At 41.0% G+C, this 25,098-nt stretch overlaps 1 protein-coding gene across 1 annotated transcript in view; it reads left to right on the top strand.

Annotated features, from left to right (window-relative positions):
* The window catches only part of LOC147665810 (usherin-like), a gene marked incomplete at its 5' end in the record, with an annotated part of 525,382 nt that overhangs the window by 68,119 nt on the left and 432,165 nt on the right, over nt 1-25,098 (top strand). Inside the window, one exon of the mRNA XM_086949466.1 lies at nt 21,618-21,801. Coding sequence (XP_086805592.1) covers nt 21,618-21,801 — 184 coding nt within the window. The remainder of the gene's footprint in view (nt 1-21,617; nt 21,802-25,098) is intronic.

Below are 25,098 nucleotides of genomic sequence, written 5' to 3'. Positions count from 1 at the left end.
CCCACAGTGCCGCGCTCGTGTCCTGCGATGTGACGGGCCGGGTCCGGGGCTGCTCCGGGCTGTTCTCAGCCTCGCGCCAGGGTTGTCTGCCCCACATGACCTTCAGCGAGTACAGGCACAGCCAGGGGGCTGTAAAGGATCCCCGGATCGGTGCTGAGCAATACCATGTTAGGCCTGGCGCCGGAGGGAACTTAAAACACGTAATACTCCGTCGCCATCTTGGCCACGCCCCCCATCATGAGCATTTTTAACATCTGATTGCCTCCTTTTAAAAATTTTTTTTTTAATATTTATAGCTTCACAGCAGCAATATTACACAAAACAATATATAATATACAATAAGTATCAATGGGAAAATAAAATAAAACACATAAACAAGTAAGTACATAGATGAATAAATCAACCCTCAACATAATTACGGAAGGCACCCCATATGCTTCTACCAGTCTGACGTTTCTTAGGCCCTTTAGCAGAAAATAATCCCCATTCTAACTTACATAGATTATACATTTTTGCCGGCCACAGTTCAAATACTGGGGGATCTTTCTGGAGCCACTCGCCGGCAATAAAAAGGCGAGCGACAGTCATAGAAAAAAAGATCAACTGACGATGTAGATGTAGTGTATTCAAAATGCTAATTTCCGGCAGCTTCCCTATTAACATCATGGCAGGTGTAATTGTCAGGCGAAAATGTATAACCAAAGACAAAAACTTTTCTATGTCTATTATAAATCTAAAAATGTATCACAACAAAAAAAATATGTAGACTATCCGCACTTTCATCCCCACAGCGGAAACACTTTCCATCAAACCCAGCCCCCCATTTAGCCATCCATGCGGGGGTATAGTATAAATCAAATAGAGATTTAAAAAATTGAACTTTCAGATTCGCTGACATTAGTGTCTCCCTAGAGAGTGCAATAAGTTTCTCAACCACGATGTCTGTTTCTCCCAACTCTCTAGACCATTTAATGTTATATTTATCCAAATCATCTGGTCTATCGGCTAAGAGTAGCTGATATACAACTCCAATTTTAGGCTGTCGTCTAATCATCTCTATAAGAGAATGGGGTGTCATATTAACATTAGACCGAAATAAAAAATCCTAATCTGCAAGAATTTGAAAAACTGCGCTTTAGACACACCATATTGCAAAACTAATTCATCAAAAGATTTACACACCTCATCAACAGAATAAAAATCCCCTAAGTTCTTAATACCTCTTTTTCTCCAGGCTAGAGCTATATTGTCCACAAATATACCAGGTACAATCTTCAGTGCATGCAAGGGCGTATAATATGAAATTTTCCCCATTGTAATCAGCATATGGAATTGTTTCCACACTTTATAAGCACTATTCAAGACTTTAAATCGAGTTCGTTTGAAATAACTGATTGCCTCCTGGTGGGAGTTGTAATAGTAAAATACTTTATTCGATAACCAAGTACCATCAAATTGTACATACACAAGGTAATACATCAAGATACATTTTTAAAACATCAAATAGCTCAGGCTTATCATAAAAAAGACAAAACTAACAAACTAGTTGTTCATATAGCCATCTTGAATATAGATCCAATAACTGGATTTAAAAACATCTTCACACATTTTTTCCAGATTCGACCATAGCCTTTGAAGTCCCAGCTTGCTTAGCCAGTAAAAAACATATTCGACCCAGGATACTGATTTAGCACCTCTTGTAGTAAGCAAATCAACAAAGCAGTCTCTGAACTTTCTTAACTCATGTTTAACCCATAGAAAAACCCAATAAACAAGTGGTCTAAGAGCTGCCAGATCTGCAATTCTTTTAAATCCTGTATCAAAGAATAGGGGAATTAGCAGTGCACTATTAGGAATGGAAACCAGCTGTCTGACAAATTTGTTTTCAGCATTGGTAAGTGGAGAAACATCAGTACAACCCAAAATCTCAGCCCCATAAAAAGTGGCCCCTTGCACCTTACTACGATATACTTCAAGGGCCGGTGAGATCGTTCGAGAGGTCATTTACCTGTGCAACATATTAATAGCATTTGCTCTGTGCTCAACTAATAGCGTGCTTTTGCTTAGTTGATCTTTCCAATTTAGGTTCTCCATTACTTTGACTCCTAAGTAATTGAAACTCCTCACCCTCATTAGGGCTTCTCCACCAACTCGTATAATGGTCTTTTTGACCACTCCCTTTCTTGGCATTAGTATCAGGCCTTATTGTATCCTCAGATTTGCTTTTGCCCATGATATATGTAAAATAATCGTCTTCGCACAGCGTAGCCCAGCAAATGTAATAATAAAGTAATAAACTGCAAAAGTTATGTGAAGTTAGGTGAACAGGGCCCTGCCTTGCTTCTTCAAGCCCTGTTAGAAGATGCACAGCTCATGTCTCCACACCTAATCAACAAGGTACCAGTACGCCGTTACTCCTTCATAGCTGTATAAATGATACCGGTGTGGCAGTAATGCTGGAGAAATAAAGACATGGAGCTTCTGGTGGAGGTTGACTGCTGATGTTAGAGGACTGGGCCCGGTCTGGTCTCCTCTGGTCAGTGAAGGGCAAGGACAGGCCCGTCCTTCACGCAGGCTTTGCCTGGGCGCAGCCCACACAACAAGGTCTCGCTGCTGCCTTTATGCACCTCCAAGCAATAGAAGATGAAGCTGGAGGAAGCGGAGAAGCCTTTGGGCTTTGGTCCACTCCCCGGCTTGTGAAAAAACAGGTCCAGCATAGCAGGGTCTCGCTGCTGCCTTTATGCGCCGCTACGTGCCATATGATGAAGCCGGAGGAAGAGGAGAATCCTGGGGGCTGTGATCCACTACCCAGCTTATGAAAAAACAGGTCCCGCGCAGCGGGGTCTCACTGCTGCCTTAATGCACCTATAGGTGCCAGAAGATGAAGCTGGAGGAAGCAGAGGTGCCTGGGGGATGTGGTCCCCTCCCCGGCTCATGAAAAAACAGTTGGGAGTTGAAAAGATCTGTTTACTTAGATTAAGAGGAATTGAGACAAACTGTTGAATGAATACCCAGATGTTTTGATACTTATTACAGGAGAGTATCAATCAATCAATCAATCGGGGGTTTATAATGCATGCTACTCACCCGAAAGCGTCTCAAGGCACTGGGGGGGGGGGGGGGGCGTGCAGTTCTGGTTCAGTCGAAGAGCCAGGTCTCGAGGTTCTTCTTGAAGGTACGGAGTGTGGGGGAGTGTCTAATGTTCATTGGGAGCTTGTTCCAGGCTATGGCTGTGACATAGGAGAAAGCTCTTCCCCTGCTCTAGTTCTGCAGATGTGGGGAGTCTCTGCGAGGTCTGCGGAGCGAAGGTTCCTCTTGGGTACGCGGAAGGGTCCGATGTTGTGGAGGGATTTGTAGGCATGGGTGAGCAGTTTGAAAGTCACTCTCTTCTCGACGGGGAGCCAGTGGAGGTTACGTAGGTGTTGGGTCATGTGTTCGTGCCATGGGGTTCCTAGGATGTTCTGGATGGTCTGTAGCCTGTGTAGGAGAGTTCTGTTGATTCCTGCGTAGAGGACATTGCCGTAGTCCAATCTGCTGGTTATGAGTGAGTGGGTGACGATTTTTCTGCATTCAGGGGGTATCCGTTTGAAGGTCTTGCAGAGGATCCGAAGACAGTTGAAGCTGGTGGAGGCGAAGGAGTTGATCTGATGGGACATGGTGAGGGAGGAGTCGAGAATAATGCTGAGGTTCCGTGTGTGGAGGGCCACCAGGTGTTGTCCCAGGCGGAGGTGGAGGGTCAGAGGATGAGGACCTTGGTCTTCTCAGAGTTGAGCTTCAGGCAGCTGCTTTTCATCCAGGCGGCTACGTCTCTCTTTACTTCCTGAAAACAGAGTCTGGTGTCTTCGGGGTTCTTCTTGAGGGATAGGATGAGCTTGGTGTCATCGGCATAAGATGCTATGCTGAGCCCGTGTTGTCTGACGATGGCGGCGAGGGTGGCCATGTAGATGTTGTTAGGGCTGAGATCGGATCGGATCAAGGAAAGGGCCGTTACTCGTATCCCTGCGTCGTGGAGTCTGGCTGCGAAGGTGCGATGTGACACAGCGTTAAAAGCTGCAGAGAGGTCAAGTAGGATGAGGGCTGCAGGTTGATGATGCGTCCTAGTTCGGGTGCGATGGCGGCCCGGTGGTAGATGTGTGGTGGACAGGGGTCCGTGGGGGCTCCTGGGTGGGTGTTCTTCATGGTCACGGTGGTGTGTTCGACAGTGGCAGGATTCCAGGTGGTGATGATCGGCTCTATGTCGGTGGTGGTGGAGCGTGGGGTGAGATTATGATGTCAAGATGACTATTCATGTTAAGATTAATCCCATAAGTGCAAGCTATTATGAGGTATGGGAAATAGAAGGAAATATCAAGAGTTCAGAGAAATAAAGATTTATTGCCTGATTCTTTCTCCTTGCCCTTATCTTGTCCTACTTTCTTTAACCCTGTGCCAGGTTCTGCCTATTCTTTGCTGCTGCTGCCTCCGTGGCCTCTCCCCCTTCCAGCTTCCCGCTCCAGCCACCCAGCTGCTCCTCCCTTCCCCTTCCCCTATTTAATGGCGGACGCGTGCAGCAGGTGCGTTGCGGGCATGCTGAAGGCGCACTAAAGGCAAGCCTGTCTGCACCCGTCCGTGACCCCACCGTGGCCAGCGCAAGGAACCCTGGCTCCACGACCACACACCACTACAACACAACTGACCTCCTTGTACTAAACCCAGGGAGGAACAACAACTGCCTACATGGACTACATACTAGTCGGAGACATGAACTTCTACCTCAACAACCCCTGCGATCCCAGTTCCACCACCCTCTTGGACAACCTTGCCAACATCGGACTCAAACAGCTCGTAACCACGCTCACCCACAAGGCAGGACAAACCCTCGACCCCATCTTCGCAGGAGGAAACAAAATCAATTTCAGCCACACCACGCAACCCCCATAGATGGACCACCACTGTGTATACTTCCATGTCGATAAACCCATGCCGCCCAAACCTGCACCTTTCCCTCCACAAAGGAGTTGGAGTAATGTCACCGAAGAGCAGCTCAACTCCAACCTCAATTACAACTTCCCCACCACCTCGACCGATGCCAACCTCGCAGTCAAAGAACTGCACAGATGGATCTTCAACTGTGCAGACAAACTCGCACCCCTACGCAACCCTGACATACAGCACCCCACGAAGGCCACCTCGTTCACCACTGACGTCCAAGAATCCAGACACACCTGCAGGCGTCTCGGGAAGAACTGGAGAAACAGCAAGACAACAGGAGACCACACCACCTAGTTGAACGCCATGACGGAATACCACCAATGCATCAGATCCACCAAAAGGGCCTTCATTCAAAACAAGATCTTCACCAACTCCAGCAACTCCGAGGAACTCTTCAATGTCATCCAGGAATTCACCAAGCCAGTCAGCGAAACCAAGGACATCACTCCCTCCCAGGACCTCTGCAAAAAGCACAGAGCCTAATTTAATCTGAAATCAAGAACCTCTACCACAACTTCAACGACCAGACACTCGAAACCATAACCACGTCTCTCTCCAGCAACACCAGCCAACCCACCAGCTCCTCCTGGACCCCGGTCACAAACGAAGACACCACCTCGACAATGAGAGGCATCCACTCAGGGGCCCCCATGGACCCATGCCTATCGCACATCTCCCACAGAGCTGTCATTGCTCCAGAACTACAGCGCACCATCAATGCCTCCTTCAAGACCAGCATCTTTCCAGATGACTGGAAATGCAAAGAAGTCAGACCCCTGCTCAAGAAGCCCTCAGCAGATCGCAAAGACCTCAAGAACTACCGTCCCATCTCTCTCCTCCCCTTCACGGCCAAAGTCACAGAGAAGACCACCAATACACAACTAACAACATTAATTGAAGAAAACTCCATCCACCACCCTTCCCAATCTAGATTGCTCAGCAACCACAGCACCGAGGCTGTCCTACTCGCCGCCACACACGCCATCCGCACCCTCCTCGACCAAGGACACACTGCGGCCCCGATCCTGGTCAACTTCTCAGCAGCATTCAACAACGTCTTCCATCGCACACTCACCTGCAGACTCCATGACGCCTGTATACAAGGAAGTGCCCTCTACTGGATTCTCTCGTTCCCCACTGGCAGAACCCAAAGAATCAGACAACCACCTTTCCTCTCCAAACCCACGGAAAACAACTGTGGAGTACCCCAAGGATCATCACTCAGCCCTACGCTCTCCAACATGTCCATGGCCCCCCTTGCATCCATCGTCAGACAGCACGGATTCAGCATAGTTTCCAATGCCGACGACACCCAGCTCATACTCCTCTCCCTCACCAAGGTCCCCATCACCACCAGACTCAACTTCCAGGAAGGAATGAAGGATTTCGCATCCTGGAAGAACAGCAGCTGCCTAAAACTCAGTTCAGAGAAGACAGAGGTCCTCGTCCGCATGGGACAACACGTGCTGGCCCTCCGCCCTTGGTAGCCCTCCCACACCCATGGACCACACCCGGAACTTCAGCATCATACTCGACTCCTCCCTCTCCACGTCGTTGCCCCTAGCTGGTACTACACCCTCCTCATCCACCAAAAGACCTTCAAATGGATCCCCTCAGAATCAAGAAAGGCAGTTACCCAAGTCGCTGCTCCGCAAGCTCCAGACCATACAGAACACCGCAGGCAGAATCGTCCTTGTCATCCCTCAACACGAACACATCACCCAACACCTGCAGAACATCCATTGGCTCCCAGCTGAGAAGAGAGTCACTTTCAAGATACTCCCTCACGCCTACAAATGCCTCCACACGACTGGAACCCAATACCTCAACAAAAGAATCTCCTTCCACTGACCAAAGAGAAACCTTTGATCCCCCGACCTCACCCTCGCCTAAACTATGCGCATCCAAGAGAGCCAGAACAGGTGGCAGAGCCTTCTCCTACATCATGGCCAAGACCTGGAACGAGCCTCCGATCAACATCAGATGCGCCCTCTCCCTGAACATCTTCAGGAAGACACTCAAGACCTGGCTCTTTGACTGAGCGGAGCTGCATACCTCCCATCCCGTAGCGCCTTGAGACCCTCACAGGTGAGTTGCGCGCTTACAATTACCTTGATTGATTGATTGATTCAACTTGAATCATTGGGGAAGTTGATTTTTAATAAACATTTAGGAAAAGTATATTTTTAAATGTTCTAGTTGTCTGCCTAAACTTCGAGTAGGCCAATTAGCATTCTTCTTCCAGCAACTGCCCTCTGTCAGTGCTTCCCCTTAATGAGGTGTGAAAACTGCTCCCAGAGCAAAAACAATGATGTATGCCTTTTGGCAGGAAAACCAAGATGTGAGATACGTGGATCCACTCAACTCAGTAAGGGTAGCCGGGGAGAGTTCAAGAATTATGTTTAATCCTTAGTTACTACAGCCCAGGCATAAACATACTTCAGTCTAGCACTGGAGTAAGTGAAGCACCACACACAACCCCTGACATATATTGGAACATAGAAAACAATGGAGGCAGGGAATTAAAATCACACCCCATAGGAATGAACATTAAATGAATTCAATGTTTTTGACCTGAGAAATATGTACATATGTGTGTGTGGGTGTGTATGTCTGTGTCTGTATGTGTGTGCATGTGTTAAAAATAAATATAATGCATGTTCTATTATTTTAGATATAATAAATGTAATACAAAATTAACATATTACCTTCTTAAAATATGTTTTCAAGGAATTAAACACATTAAAAAATATACCTGAAAAATAAATAACGTTTTTGAGGGTGTTTTAAGAAAAAGAAAATAAAAACTTATAAATATAATATTTTACATTGTATTTTGTTACTTGTTGGTTAATAGCAAATCTTTAAAATCCATTAATATTTATATTTTACACTAAATATTTTACATATGTTAAAAGAATAACAAACTTTAATTTTCCATAATCTTCCGATAGGAAGATCTGCACCTACATGTGTCAATTTACAAGAAATACCTTTGCACTTATAAATCCTGTTATAGGCGGCTCCACCACGATATGAGGGGGTGGATAAATGGAAATCTAAAACTAGTTGTAAATCTTGACTCTGAAATGGTGAATAGCAAACAAAGTTTGCTGTTACACCTAGGCTTAGTATACCTTTGTGTAGAGTCCTCTCTAGACTTGAATTGAATCAATATTTATCTCAAAAGCCAATGTAAAAGCTGCACAGATCATAAAAACACATTTTTTTCCACATGCTTGGTGTCCTGACCTGTTAATAAAAAAGGTCTTTGTCGAAATACCGGTAGGTCCTACTATAGGTAGGAATCACGTAATATTAGTGACTAGTAATAGCAACCGGGCTTCTTTGACGTTAGCGCTCCTTGACTCATAATTTGTAATATGATTTGAGTCGACTTCTCTTCTGCAAACTAGTAGTCCATACATATTTTAATTTTCTTTGCCTGCAAACGATGTCTTATGCGACAGGAGCTGTCATCTTTAATCTAATATCCCTTTAAATCTATTGTAGGCACATTTTTATATCATATTCCATCATTTTTGATTAGTTCCTTTTGAAAGGCTCAGTCAAAATGAGGCCAGATAGTTCATGTATTCAACATCTCTACATTATCTTGTTTGTGCCAAACGTTAATGGCTTTGGACACTAACAGAACTATATCCTATTTCTGACATGTTGTTGCTGTAGTTCACGAGAGACACTGTCACTTCTTTACACTTTCCATCTATCTGATTCTGTTACTGTTTAATGCAGAAATCTCTTATGTTATGATAGTATTCATGTTTTAATCATATCCTTATTTTCACAATTAACAGCAGTTCCATCGGTGTAGAGATAAGGAGGCAGGAGAACTCATGAGTGAAAAAAAAATGGCAGAATATAAAAGTAAAATTTTCAGTAGCCACGGTTTCTCCGATAGTAACAAAAGTGGACATCCACTATAGCGTATGCAAATATGTAAGGAAAGGTGCTGTGTGTACCAATTTGGTGTGAAAGGATGTCCTTTCTATTGCACAAGAAGGATGAACGATTATTATATAAGTAAGGAAAGTGTGCCATTAATTAAATATTAATAACCTCTGCCTCCCAAATTTCTAAAATATATTTTAAAAGTGTACATTTGTACTGGTATGCATCTTCAGATCTATTTTTTTAGGTAACATTGATAAACCTAAGCAATTATTAGTCCTTGTCTCCTGTATGTCCTTGAAATTTCATAAGCTACTATGAAGATGGTGATTTGCCATCCTGCAATTTAGTTGCCATCTAAAAAACATGTCAAGATCCTCTTTTATTCTTTCATGTTATGCCTTTCTACTTCTTGGAAGTGTGACTTGAGACTGGCTCTCTGGGAGTTAGGCGGAGTTCTCCACATCCTACCGACTATTTGTGGTTCTGTGCCCCTTCTAGGATTTTTATAAGTTAGAACAGCTTTGGGCCAGGAAGATAGTTGCTATACTGTTGGCATCAACAGTGTGTTTTTCAAGGCAGAGAATAATTTGATTCTTCATGGGCTAGAGAGTTCATGAGCTCTGCGATAAAGGGAGCGGGAAACAGTCAACATATCGACTACAAACTATCGAATAGACATAATATCGAGTTTTAAATATCTAATGGACAAAATATCGACTGGACAGAATATAGACATCAAAAATATTGTTTTTGAGGTAAGTAATGTAATATCGAATGTTAAAAATATAGACTGTTAAAATATCGAAGTATATAATATAGGTTATTAAAATTATCGAATTTAAAATATTATTGAATATTTTATAGTGTTTTTTATGTTATTATATGTGTGAAAAGTATGTATTTATGTTATAATTTATTTTAATAATGAAATTTGTATTTTTAATTTTTGCGTAATTTAATTCTGTAGCGGGTTGTGGGTTTATAGGGGAATAGGGTGGGAAGTATTTTAATTATAATTAATTAAATATGTAAATTTATTTATTGGTATTCATTTTTAATTAATTGTTAATTAATTTATATTTGGTAATCAATTAAATTTTATTTGGCAATTAATTTTAATTATGTGATTAATTGTTAATTATGTTAATTGTACTAATTTATTTTCTGTAGCGGGTTGTGGATGTATAGGGGAATAGGGAGAGAAGTAATGTAATTAAAATTAATTAAATATGTAAATTTATTTATTGATATTCATTTATAACTAATTGTTAATTAATTCATATTTGGTAATTATTTAAATTTTAATTGGCAATTAATTTTAATTAATTGATTATTTGCTAATTATGTTACTTTTAATAATTTATTTTCTGTAGCGGGTTGTGGGTTTATAGGGGAATAGGGTGGGAAGTAATTTATTTATAATTAATTAAATTAATCAATTTATTTAATTGTATTTAATTAGAATTAATTGTTAAATATTTTTTAAATGTTAAAATATTAATTGTTAATTAGTAATTAATAGGTAAATAATTGTAATAATTAATTTTAATTTGTAATTTAAATAGATTAATTATTATATTATATTAAATTGGTAATTATTTTTAATTAATTTTTAAAGATATTAATTTATATGCATTTAAATAATATATGAAGTATTTAATTTCCCTACTATTGCACTCTCTGGAGTGGGAATAGTAATTTTTACCCCTACGCTATCCAACAGTTTCCCTACTGTTGCATTCACTGGAGTGGGAATAGTAATTTCTACCCCTGTGCTATCCAACGCTTTTCCTACTGTTGCACCCACTGGAGTAGGAATAGTAATTTTTACCCCTACGCTATCCAACGCTTTCCCTACTGTTGCACTCTTTGGAGTGGGAATAGTAATTTTAACCCCTACGCTATCCAACGCTTTCCTTACTGTTGCACTATTTGGAGTGGGAATAGTAATTTTTACCCCTACGCTATCCAACGCTTCCCTACTGTTGCACTCTTTGGAGTTGGAATAGTAATTTTTACCCCTACGCTATCCAACGCTTTCCCTACTGTTGCACCCACTGGAGTGGGAATAGTAATTTTTACCCATACGCTATCCAACGCTTTCCCTACTGTTGCACCCACTGGAGTGGGAATAGTAATTTTTACCCCTACGCTATCCAATGCTTTCTCTACTGTTGCACCCACTGGAGTGGGAATAATAATTTTTACCACTATGCTATCCAACGCTTTCCCTACTGTTGCACCCACTGGAGTGGGAATAGTAATTTTAACTCCTACGCTATCCAACGCTTTCCCTACTGTTGCACTCTCTGGAGTGGGAATAGTATTTTTTACACTTCTGCTATCGTACGGTAATAATATTGGATAATATTTAATTATATTATGTTACTATATATATATGTTTTAACAAATATGATTGTAATTTTTTTTTTATAACTTTCATTAATTATTTAATTATTATAAGTTAATTTAATTATTTTTAAGTATATTTTAGTAATTAATTTTTAATATTAATTTAATTTAACACTGTTTTTTTAATAAAGTCGATATTTTTTTAAACTATATAATTGTAAACGATATTTTGTACTCAATATTTTTGTACTTACCTGTTTGTAGATACAAACTCGATATTATGTCTGTCGATATTTTTTCCTCGATATTCTTGGTAGTCGATATTCTGTCCCTCAATATTATTTCAGTGATCCAAAGGGAGCATGTGTTGGGAAGATATCAAAGCATTCTTCTAGGCAATGACTCTTCATCATGCTGGAGTTAAATCTGTTTCTTTTTCTTTTTCAAATGCTGTTTAATATGTTAGGGCTTTGAAATTAGAGTATGCCTTTCCATTGCTGTATATCGATACAAGAGACGTTTTTAAGGTTTTTGCTTATATGTTTAGCTAGTTGATTGTGCCATTGACCAGACAGCTGCTCTGTGGCCATGTTGAACTCTTCATTGCTCTAGTCTTGCTTTCTTGACTATTGGCTCAATGCCAATGATGTTCCAGATGTCAGTCAGTCCTCTATATATACAGTGTCAAGTCCAAAGTCCGTAATTACAAGATAGGTGCATAAGGCACCTGACATGGGTGTCTACCCTACAGATGTGCAGCAGAAAAACTACATACCTCACATGTGTTCACAAAGACTCATAAAAGTATTCCTCTTGGAAAAGGGAACTTAGCCCCATATTATGTTAGAGTGTATTCCTCATAGCTATAGGTAAATCTGAGTAGATTATTGGGGATGGCTCCAGGAAAATACAATCAGCAACCTTGGATTTACTCGACATGGAATGCACTCATCTGGTCAATAGTAGCTTCATTGAATTGATAAGAATGTACCTCCCTTTACTAGTAGTGGAATCCTATTAGTTTTCTCATTGGCAACTCTGTGATACTGTGATGTGCACTGGAATTTACAATCCTTTGTCTCCCTGTCCTTCCCCTTCCTGATGAGTGTCTCTATTCTGGTTCTTGAGACTGGTTTTATAAGTCTGATAATTCTGTTTGGGCCCCATTAGTGCATTAACCTCTCTCCTTTCTTGTACAGTCACTGATATTAAAAACAATCTTCCTAAAACGATTGTGATAGAAGGAGCCTAACATAACCATTTCTAATTCCAGACCCTGATAAACACATTGGAATAAAAATTTAAATAGGGGCTTAACTATGAATTGTGCAATGGATGTAGTAGCACTGGGGCCTGGGTACATTAGGGGTCCTCCTCACCTCAATTTGGGGCTGTTTTTTACTACAATACTAGAGGATATTGGGACAACTCCCTTGCTTGTATTTGTGCCATTGCAACCCTGCTACACCACTGAATGTAACTACCAAATGTCTGCTATCATAATATTAAATAAACTTCAAACATAAAATAGCACAATCACTAAAATGGCTACTGACTGATACTTGTCACTCATGTGAGAAGACCTAACTGTTCCAATGTACATAAAAATTGGGATGAGCATGAAAACTGATCCGCTCCTCATTAGAGGAACAACAATAGCAACAGACTGTGCCAGCCACAGCACATGCGGTGGCTCATCCCCCTGCTGAGACAGAAGGTGCCGATCCCTCGGGGTCTGGTGGCAGAACCTGGAATGTATAGTTGCATAGTGGAAAGCCCAGCATCACAAAGCCTCCTGGGTGGAAGAAGATAAAGGAGAGGAATGAATGCTCCGTAGAAGCCGAACACTGGCACAGCTTCCAACATGGGTCTAAAGCCAGTCCCTATACTCCTGTTGTGACTGAGAAAAAGAACACCACACAAGGCTCTGCGGAGCAGGGCCGTGGAAAGATGGACAAGGTGCAGAGAAGAAGACTAAATGGAGATCAGCCTTACAAACTCCAAGTGACTCATGTTAGATTCGAAGCAAGGAGAATGGTACAGACAAGTGAAGCACCAAAAGATAGTGCAAAACAGCACATGTGAAACTATTCAAGATCCTAGGAGTTTATCAGCACAGTTGATGGGCCTGGAAAACAGGTACAAGGGTTAATTCTTCAGTAAGCTCAGAAAACTGCAGTTGCCTTCACTGGCCTACCTCAGCCAGTCATGGACTCGTGATCATGCTTAAATCTCCACAGAGAGGGGACCTGAAATAACCTAAAAAGCTCCTAAAGGCCAGAAAGAAAGATATACCTATTGCACCGGGGTGCTGGGCAAGCCATCAGGCAGTTGCTCAGCCTCAAAATCTGACCACTGGACAATCATGGCTGCTCATAAAAATACTACCTCACTCTGTTGAGGGGATCTCAAGGAAGTTCTCCAGGGTTTATGGAAAGAAGATCTCACATAGGAACTCCTTAAGGTCAGATGTGGACCAACTGGCATGATAGGAGAGAAGAGTGAATGGAAAGTTTAGTGGTGACAGGACATTAAAAACATGAAAGATCTGACTAAAATGAATAAGCAAATACAGGCATTACATGGCAAGTCTCAAGATTGTAAAAATCCCGCTACATGAGACTGTGTCAGAAATTGCAATACTCTAGAGGAGACAGAAGGCGACAGCATTTTAGATTACATCAAACTCTTATTCACACAAATCTTCGGCCAAAAGAAAGTAGAAGAGGTACTCATAGAGAGAGCAAACAGTTAGTCCAAAACTGCTAGCACAGACGACAAACCAAGGGATTTTCTAGCAAAGATGCTGACCTTTCCTCAAAACAAAAGTCTTGAAATGAGAAGCCAGATGACTAAGCCCACTAATTTCCAACAGCGAAACAGTAATCCAGATGTAAATTCTCTCATAAAACACCTTGATAAAAATAAAATGTTCCCGTCCTCTGCTGTAGCTGAGAAAACAATCACATTCAGATGGCTATTTCCTTGTGGCCTACTGTTTGAAATTGATGGTGTAAGTCAGCATATCACAAGCCTCACAAGAGCCTTGAAGCACTGGGACTACCACGTCTTGAGGAGGAAGCCTCTTGGCCGAGAAAATGAAGACAAAGTAAATAAAAGGGGCATTTGAAAGACTCAGAACAGATTCCCCAGCTTAAGGATTTCGGAAAGGCCAGCGAGGCCCACAGAACAGCAAGAAGTAAGCCATAGAAAACCTGTTTTCATCGTTCTCCATTAGTAAATCTAGTTTAGTTATTCTCACTATTTCTACATTTCTAATATGTTTATCACAGAAATTGAGTTAACATTTAGAGTTTTTTTGCAGGAGGGGACGTAAAATATTAGCAACACTACATTCACATGTGTCCCACAGGACGGAAAATTAGTCAGATGGATGATCAACTGCATAGGGCAAATTAAAATTCTGTCACTATAGACAATGGGATTTCATGTCCGAGGAAATATCTAGAACACACTCTGCTAGAAACAAAAAAGGCTGAGGTGGTGGTATTGCACAAAACCCAGTTGAAAAGAAGGAACTTCCACATATCCCCACCAAATGCTACATCAGACAAATGCATGCCACAGCATCAAAATAAACATGCATAGTTGCAATGCTGCTGCCCAACATGCAGTGGTTCATGTTCAAGGAATTCATCATGGACAAAATATGCAGGTGTTTCGAAATTAAGGGAGGTATGAGGTCATAGGTGATCATTTTAGAGTACTGTAAGCCCCTAGCCAGAACCAAGACAGTACTGAGGAAGCTTAGGAAATTTTCAGGGAGACTTGCAGGGGACTTTAATCCAGTGTTTCAGAGACATAGACAGGTCAGGATTGAAAGCAAGAGCTTCAGGTCTTGTGACAATCGAGACAGGAAAGGAACTAAATGAAAATGGGCTAGGGAATTGGTGGAGACTCACGCATTCAGAGGCCAGGGACTACACCTTCTACGAACACATACACCACTCTTATTCAAAGATTGTCCGAATCTATCTCTTACAGGTCCTGATGGCAGGGTCAAAGGAGCCAGCATAGGCTCGACCACGATCTTGGATGATACTCTAGTGACAGTTAAAATATGCAGTTTCGCAGCATCCTAAAGGGGCAGAAAATAGGGCCCTAGTAAATATGGTTTGCAAGATGATGTTAACAGGGCAGGTTTTGTGGCCATAGTTGGGGAGTATCTAGATTTCAGTGATTCAGATGACATCCCTACATCTGTGTTATGTGATGCCCTTAGGCCACATTGAGAGGGAGGGACACTGATAGACCTGCTGGCATCAGCTAAGAGTAATAAGGAATTAATCCAAATCAAACTGCAACAAGGATAGAATCAGTTGAAACACGTAAAACTGAAGGTCTATGAAACCAGTAATAAGGCTCATAACATATTTGTCAATGTCCTAACTTCAAAAGGAGCCAGTTAAAAATTGGAGCTATAAAAGATACTTTTAAAAAGATGCATTATGAGTTCAACATTAAAGTAGCTCTGTCCCAAGAACCCTATGAAAAAATATACTCAACAATGGAAATTTGACACTTCAGAGCCTGCACCTACCAGAGATAACAGAGGAGCAGAAGGACATGCTGGTTGCCCCCCGAAACAGAAGCAGATATCTTGATAGAAACAAAAAAAATTAAATCCTTTCAAAGCCCTGTGTTCAGGTAGGTTTACCAGAAAGCTTCACAAAAACTCTGGGCCGACCTTCATCCCTACAAAGTTAAAAATCTGCCACTCCATGACTGAAATCGACAAGGCGTTGTCATTGTCGCTGAAAGCAGACGTATGTGTACTCCCTAAAGACGGATAAGATCTCATGTGTGGTGCACATAAACTAATGACACTCCTAGACAATGACAATAGAATATACATGGGAGTACTGGCCAACAGGCTGGTGGGCGTACTTCCAGACTTGATACATGGTGATCAGGTTGAAATCATCACAGGGTGCGAAGCATTTAATAACATCAGGAGGGCAGTTTACCTTGTTAAGAAAGTGAACAAAATGAAAGAAATAAAAAAGATGGATACCAGGGGATCCGGTTCAGTGACTTAATATCGAGGGACATAATATAGAATGCCCAAAATATCGTCTCCAAAATATCGAAGTACAGAATATAGAATCCCTATCTACAAACAGGTAAGTTCTAAAATATTGAATCCAAAATATAGAATGTTAAAATATAGATAACTAAAATATCGACTTTTTTAAATGTATTAAAAATAATATAAAAGTAATCAAATATTAATAACAATTAAATAAAACATACTTAAAATAATGTAAAAAAGCTTAAAATGTAAAAGTAATAAGGGGTCGATTCCGATTTGGAAAAAAAAACAAGTACGACGATTCGTATTCGTAGCCGTTTCTGTACGAATCCGTCCGATTCGCGTAGTACGATCAGTTCCGAGAAAATACATCCGAATCATTGCGACCGTACGAAAATGAAGGGTAAATCCGTACGACATCGACCCGCACAATGAACCGTACGATTCGTAAAAATGCCGTACGACCCGCCAAGTACGATCCGGACCGGGGAATGAGTATGCGATTCATACGGTAAACGTCGCGTATGAGCAATTCGTACAGAGGGCAACACTGTCACATATGCACCGTATCCCTAAAATCAAGGGGTGAACGTACGGGGTGTACGCACAGTACTCCTACGGCACTGGGGTGTACGAACCATACCCCTACGGTCCGTACACCTACGATCATGGGGTGTACGCACGGGGACATACACACAGTACCCCTGAAATCCAGGGGTGTACGCACCGCAACCCGATGCACCGTACCCCTGCAACCATGAGGTGTACGGACCGAACCCGGGGGGGGGGGGTCCGTTTCGTACGCATTTCGAGGCGAAATCTGCTTTTACGGACGTTTTACACTCCTGTAGAAAAAGAGTTGTACGGAGTGTTGTCGATACGATTCGTACTTGCTGGGTCGGAAAATGCAGCTTCGATTCGTACAGACATCGCGTACTGCGCATTCCGAATGCGATTCGTAAGGATTAGTGAGTTGTACGGTCTTCGGTATGATTCGTATGGAGAACTGCTTTGGGAACACATCGTACTATATCGAACGTATGGGTACGGTTCTGCATACGATTCGTATTGGGTAAACGCTCCGTACGGCTATTCGGAGGGCAATTTACCGAATCGGAATCGCCCCCTAAATGTAATGTAAAAAAAGTACAGAATTTTTTGGATAGTGAGAGGTTAAAAATTACTATTCCCACTTCAGAGAGTGCAACAGTAGGGAAAGCATTGGATAGCGGGAGGGTAAAAATTACTATTCCCACTCCAGTAGTGCAACAGTAGGGAAAGCATTGGATAGCATAGGGAGGGGTAAACATTACTATTCCCACTCCAGTGAGTGCAACAGTAGGAAAAGCGTTGGATAGCGTAGGGGTAAAAATGACTATTCCCACTCCAGAAAGTGCAACAGTAGGGAAAGTAATGATTTAATATTAAAATAAGAATAAATTAATTATGAATACCAATACAAAATTAATTAAAAATAATTACCAATTAATAAAAATTAATTACCAATTAAAAAAACGAAGTACCAATTAATAATCAATTATCAATTAATTATCAATGCATATAAAAAAAAATACATATTTACTTTATTACAATTAAATTACTTCCCACCCTATTTCCCTATAAACCCACAACCCGCTCCAAATAATAAATAATACAATTAAAATGATTATCAATGAATCAATTAAAAAACTTAATTACCAATTAATAAACATTAATCACCAATTAATAATTAATTATCAAGCAATTCATTATCAATACATATAAATAAAAATAACTATTAACTTTATTACAATTAAATTACTTCCCACCCTATTCCCCTATAAACGCACAACCCGCTCCAAATAAATAATACAATTAACATAATTATCAATTAATCAATTAATAAAAAATAATTACTAATTAATACAAAAAATATTACCAATTAATAGAAATGAATTATCCATTAACAAATTAATTACCAATTAATAATTAATTATCAATCAATTAATTATCAATACATATAAATAAAAATGAATATTTAATTTACTGTAATTAAATTACTTTCCACCCTATTCCCCTATAAACCCCTAACCCGCTACGGAATTAAATTACGCAAAAATTAAATTACATAACATTCATTACTTAAAAAAAATTAAACATACATTACAAAATTAATACATCATTTTAACACATATACTACCATACATAACACTAAAAAAAAATCGATATTATGGAAATCGATATTTTAAATTCGATATTATGGAATTCAATATTTCCTACCCCAAATTCGATATTCTGACTAACTATATTTTGGATTCTATATTTTGGTCGTTCACTAGGGGATCCAAGTGGTCAGATCATAATGCCCTCACATACCTGGTTGAGTGTCAGGCTTCATCATAGGGCACTCCTCGTCAAGACAACGCTGCAATGCTTGCCAGGCCTGGGGCTCTTTACCAGAGATCTTTTGTAGATGCCGTGAGATGAATGCGTGTGGGGGCTTTTGACTAGGGTGGTGACAAATACTGAGAGTAAAAGAGTCTAGGGGAACCAGGGATTTATTTATGGGGCAATGGTCCCTTGACACAATAAACAAACAAGGCACTATCCTGAGGTCACAATGTACTCTGCCAGCTAAAAGGTGAATTGTAGCAAGGGGTCGACATGTTTCATGCTTTTGTTACCTGGAGAAGTGTGGCTCAATGATTAGAGCGGCAGACCCTGATGCAGAGGTCTAGCCTGGGACCAGGGTTCAATTCCCCGCCTCGGCGGGTCTTGGGCTAAAAAATTCCACGGACCTGATAATTCTTGCCTCGGTGCCTATTCCAATCATAAAGTCCCACTCTGCAACTCTGGGCAATAGCTTGCTTAATCTCCACAACGGCCCCCACAACGCTAAGGATGCCTGGCCTTCACCCTGGGGGTGCCCAGGAGTGGACGCCTCACAGGGAAAGCCAGGACGGGTTCCACAGCGGTATTCGTACAAGTGCCTTGAGACCCTTGCGGGTGAGTAGTACGCTATACAAGTATCAATTTACATTTACAGGAGGGTCAATCGGCATTTCATCAGGACCGACATTAATTCTTTTCCTACCCTATATATGCGTATGGGTCCACAGTGACATCATGAGTGCCCACTAAACTAAAAGATACTGCACCTGAATTGATGTAATGTGTTTGACTCCACCCGTAGTTCTGGATAGAAAGAACCCATTCGGAAGATGCAGATGTCTGTGACACAGCTGCAGGAAACAAAGTGATTCTCGAGGGAGATTATCCCTGGTCCTACTCTCCTCTGCTGGCCTGTAATCATGTTTCGGCATGGCTGTTTTCAGCTTCTACTGTGTTTTTTCAGTGTTTTCCAATGTTTTCAAATAGTTTAAAAATGAGTTGGTATTTACCCTTTTTTTGCACCACACAAAATAAAAGGCATTGTGTTTTTATACTGCTTAAAAAGAACCTTGTTTTTATTACCATCCTTTGTATTGTCAATTATTTCTCCTTGTGTTGCTCCCATCTCCCTTCTTGGTACCCTTTCTTTGTATTTGCTCATTTAACTAATCTTTTATTTCATCTCAAGGCTTAACTAAGTTTTCAGTACTCAAGCCCAGCAGTCCTGCCCAAGCCCGTATCTAGGATGTGCATTGATTGTTACATTTTGATTATAGTAGGTATAGTAGGTACAAGGTTAATGGTGTTAATTTCACATACTCTCTTGCTGCTCAGTTCTTTAGAAAAATGGCAAAGGTCGGCGGAATTAAGATTTCTTATATTAGAGCATGAGTTATATATTGTTGAGAGTTCAGTTCTGTTTTATTGCAAGCCACTGTCACACTGCATTGTTTTTGTCTAGAGATGCAAAAAAAGAATTGCACTAATAATTGTGTTATTACTCTTTGATCTGGGACTGTTCTAAGTAGTGAGGAGGAATTAAGAATCAAAGATTAACTTGGTGATCCTGTGGCAATATCATTAAAGTATTCTGCTTTAGTGTACAGGCTCAGAACGGGCCTGTGCACCTGATTTTCCTGAAACTGTGAAGCCTGGAGCACATACAAGGAAATAGACGAGTGACTGCCTCTTTGTGCTTATGAGCTATACCGTCTACAACTCACACACTAGCAAATAAATTGCGATCTACCACATTCCCTATAAAAGCCCAACATATTTATTATTGCGATTTGTCCATTTGAGAACTGCTACAAAATATTGAGCATGTTTGTAGAAAAAATGAGAATATCTTGTGTTTACACAACCTAACTCCAATTTCTTGGAAAAAGCTCCAGCACGGGATGCACAAACACTCGGGCAAAGAAAGGGTTCATATAGCAAGCAAAAATATCAATTTCGTGAGAACACAATGTCTTCCCAGATGTACTTATCACAGCAATGAAGCAATTATTTTAAAACAGCTGTTAATGGATTAGACAACATACCATGATCTGCACAGTCACAACACTTGAATTATATTAGCGAAACCTATGGAAATTGACCGAATATTCTGGTGGCTCAGTTTTTCTAGCACTTGTGGCAGTGTCTGTCTTCTTGTGTAGGAGCAAGGTTAGCACTCTAGTTTTATTTAAAGCTGAGTGACCTTGAAAGCCATTTGTTAATGAAGCAGAATAGTAGCATGATGATGGTCACTTTATGGAGGCATGTCTTTGCTGCTGGATACTAATTTACTAGTCAAAGATCGACCACTTAGGAGGCGTTTCTGATGCGGTCAGAAACAGCCCTGACTGTCGAGCGGCGCTGTTCCGACCGCATTGGAATCATCTGTTCGATTTCCTTTCCGACCGACCCATTTTGATGGGGTCGGTCGGAAAGGAATCCGACCCCGATTTCTGAATGGCTCGCAACGGGCTCGGAGTGCCCATCTGCCATTCGGAAATCCTCCATCAAACCCTTGGGGGGCTCTTTACTGCTGAGTGATTATGATGGAAGATTCCCACAGCCTTTCAGGAGGTTGGTCAATCCCACAACCAAATCGATGTTGGACGGTCTCCGGTCCCTTCATTTTAGTGGAAATATAAAATGCTGTGTTTTTTAGGGTGTTCACTGTTCATCAGTCCAATTTACAATTTCAAATAATTGGTGAAGTGTAGAGTTAATATCTCATGAAAACATAGCCTTGTTGGTGTACTAGCTGTGGCATTTAGCTGACACAATGCAACTCAATTCTTATTATTGGCAAACAAATTATTCCATTTAATTGACTCTATATTACATTTACTAGCAGAAGGAAGTTTACAAACTTCCCAATTTCTGACTTGTGAGACGGAGCCCAATTGAAGGAAAAACATGCTAATGTATTGACACAATATTTCTTATATTTGTTCTCCACTAGGTTTTTATCTGCCTGCTGACAATGCCACACACTGCTTATCATGTTTATGCCATGTAAATGGGTCAAAGGAAGATACCTGCCACAATCTCACCGGCCAATGCATTTGCCTGGATAGTTCTGTGACTGGGCAGAGATGTGATCTCTGTAAAGATATGTATTATGGATTTGATTCACATTCAGGAAGGTAAGTCCAAACAATATTCTCTATTTAGTGTAATGCCATGAGAAGTGTAAATCCAGACTCTAACGAATATGACATTTTGAAATTCCTAATAGTTTTAAGCACCATGTTCATATATCACAATGAAGCAAAGCAAACATGTGGTGAACAGGTTTGATAAACGTGAAGTGAAATGTAACAAACACTCATTAAATTGTATTGCTTTCAAGGAGAATTGAAATTAAACAGAAAAATGAATATATACCTTCCCAAATTGCATACCCAACACAATATTAACTTTCAAATTGACATGAGCTATCAAATTTGTGTAAAATTATATTTATTTGCCGATTTTGCACCAGACGCAAATATTTTCAGGTGAACCATACATTTCTTGGAAGACGTGGAAAAACAATTTACTTTTGGTAATGGTCTACAAGAAGAAAAATAATAGTGATTAGGGAATGATTAATTTCAGAGTTTAATATTTTAATTGCATTAAATCTTTTAGTTTCAATAGAAACAGTAAAAGTACACGTTCACCATTATTTGTTGTTACTACATCATCCCAAAATATTATTGTTGAGGGCATATTACTTAGCACTTGAAATATATTTATTTACATACACTCTATTTGAGAGGAAAGTGAACATTGCAACTAGCGACCTCACACACACTCAATCATTGTGTATCAATGTAGTAATCACACACTCAGCCATGCCCCATTGCATCCATGTGGTGTGAAGTAATACTAAAGCCCTGTCCCAGAGTATATCAATGCACTGAATCATTCACACAAATTCACATTAACAAATGTGTCAGAGTCAACCACAAAAAGCAGACCGCGGAGTGTCTGTAACCTTCTAGAAAACTATAAAAAAAGAGTGGCAAAGTGTGACTGGAGTGAGGGCGAGCGAGTGACATGAACATTTTGGAAGATGTGCTGGTTCTCCTGCACTTTGTGGCAGCCAGATACGCATCAGATAAGCACTGGATCATTCTGCACCAGTACTATCTGTGGTGGGAAAACACTGTGAGGAGCGGAGACAATTGGGCCTCAGTCAGGAGTAGCTACACAAAGTTCTACTGGTAACCTCGACTCAACCTAAGAGCAGAAGAAACTTGCAGCTGGGCTCATGGACCCTCTTCCTGAGCCCTAGGTCTAAAGGAAACCTAGAGGTGCCTCCTTACATCCCTCTGATCCCCTCCCATGTAGACAACCTAGTAGTGTGAAGAGGGGCCAAGGACCCAGAGGTGAGTGTGTTCCTTTCCTCAATGAGTTGGGGCAGTAGTCGCTCTTGCACTGCATTGCTGCCCCCTCACTCTTTGCCCCCTAGGTGGGGTTTGCTGACTGGGAGCATGAACAAGCTTAGGCAGCACCAACACTTCCCTAACTTAATGGGGGTAACAAATTCTAACTAAATTGTCGCTCATCAATGAGTTCTCAATTCTCAGGAGAGCCCACCCTGGCTAATAGCTTTGCTGCTGTCCTAGAGAATGAGAAAGAAAACAAAAATGCGCTGGTTAACAAAGACGTCTCTTGTAGGCCTGGGCTTGAAATTTAACTCTGCTCGCAGAGTTTGCAGAGTTTTTCGGCTGTGCGGAGTTCCAAAAAACTCTACTTGTCGTAGTGGAGTTTTTCCTCGCTTACACTCACTAACTTACCGTTACTCTAGACCACCAGCTGACAAGATTTCTCAACACGGGCAGTCGCGGATGGCCGCAACCACTCGCTCAGAGAAAACCCTCCGTTCGCGTTGAGGAAGATGTCCTTGAGTTGAACATCTACTCGAGCGGCAGCAAGAAGCAATGCACTCTTGCACAGCACATGATGCTGTTCGAGCTGATTTTCCAGTGCAGGACAAACACCCAGCGCTGAAAATCAGCGCGAATGGTGCGACCTAACACTCCGCTGCTTGCAGAACTCCGTGTAGTGCGGCAGAGTTTTTTAGTCACTTCGCAGAATTTCACATAGCAAAACTCAATGAACCCTGCACAAGCCTAGTCTCTTCAGACGTTAAAGTATCAGATGATTCAAATAATATAAACGTCGATATTGGGACAAGCTACAAATCATTGAGCTCAAAAGTTATCCTCTTTTTAGGGTTTTGGAGCGAGCCGAAACCATGATGATAATTAATTGGTTACCGCAAACCAAGTAGAGACGGGGGTAATCAAAGTCTACAGGTACAAGACGAAGATGTAACAGGGATCAATATTATTTTTTCCAGATAAAGTTCAGCCCATAACTCCTTTTTGTAGGATGGTTTGTTAGCTTTTCAGGAGAGCATACAACATTCTGGGGGTGATCTGGCAGAAAAGCATTCACATGCTAAGACTAAAATGTTTTGGGGAGCTAATCTGGCTAGAAATCAGAGACATACATGCCAAGCAGATGTAAGAAGTCTCTTCCCTGAGCTTGCTAAAATTGATGATTGCCGTCAGATTTCAAACAGAAGTGTAAAGGGTGTCCAAACTTGAGGATGAGTTAGGACTTCATCAAAAGTCAGCTATATAAATGAAAAGGGAGGTTATTTTTTTCCAGAGAAAAATTGGGGATTCGGAGAACTGTTCCTGTAGATCGAATTCACATTTTTGTTGGTATTCCAGAGGAAAGCGGAACCAAAGAGGTCAGGATGGGTCAATTCAACCTATTGAAAACTTGATAAGATCCCACATACTTCCAAACTTTCCTAAATACCTCTTGATAGAGTGCACAGGGACCCAAGCCAATGATCCCTACACATGAAATACTTTTGTACCATCTCAATTAACTTTGCAGACTACCCTATCAAGGAACGAGTTCTCCCTGTAGATATTCAACAGAAATTCTTTGTAGCACCTGATAGAAGGAAATTGTTTTCTCACATATGTTAATTTCTGCTGTATTGCTCTATAGAGAGTTTACGTGCCTAATGGACCATTAAGGCTGGTGGCAAGTACTGATTAAGGGACTATTTCACATTTAGGCTTTCATATCAAAAGCATACTTGCTTTTAAAAGAAGTTCAGGATATTTCAGGATGGCAAACTGATTTGAGGATTGAAATGATTGATTTTTGAGCATTATGAAAAAAAATAATTTCTGTGATTCTTTTCCATTTCTTTTCACACTTTTTTGTGTGTTGCTATTTCTTCTTTCTCTTTGCAATAGCAAAGCAACAACTAACTGGGCAGCAAGATTGTCTGATGGCATTTGTGTTATTGGTACACTGAGTTCTATCCTCAGTCAGCAGATGGGAGGCATGAAGGGTTGAAAGGTCCTCTGGGAGACAGACCAGACCTAGGTGCAACACCATGGCACCAGCTATTTTGGGGCCAG

This window comes from Lissotriton vulgaris, unplaced genomic scaffold, assembly GCF_964263255.1.
Source record: "Lissotriton vulgaris unplaced genomic scaffold, aLisVul1.2 SCAFFOLD_1152, whole genome shotgun sequence".
In the NCBI taxonomy this organism is placed as follows: Eukaryota; Metazoa; Chordata; class Amphibia; order Caudata; family Salamandridae; genus Lissotriton; species Lissotriton vulgaris.
The sequence above is the reverse complement of the archived record's forward strand: the minus strand, read 5'-3'. Positions and strand labels throughout refer to the sequence as shown.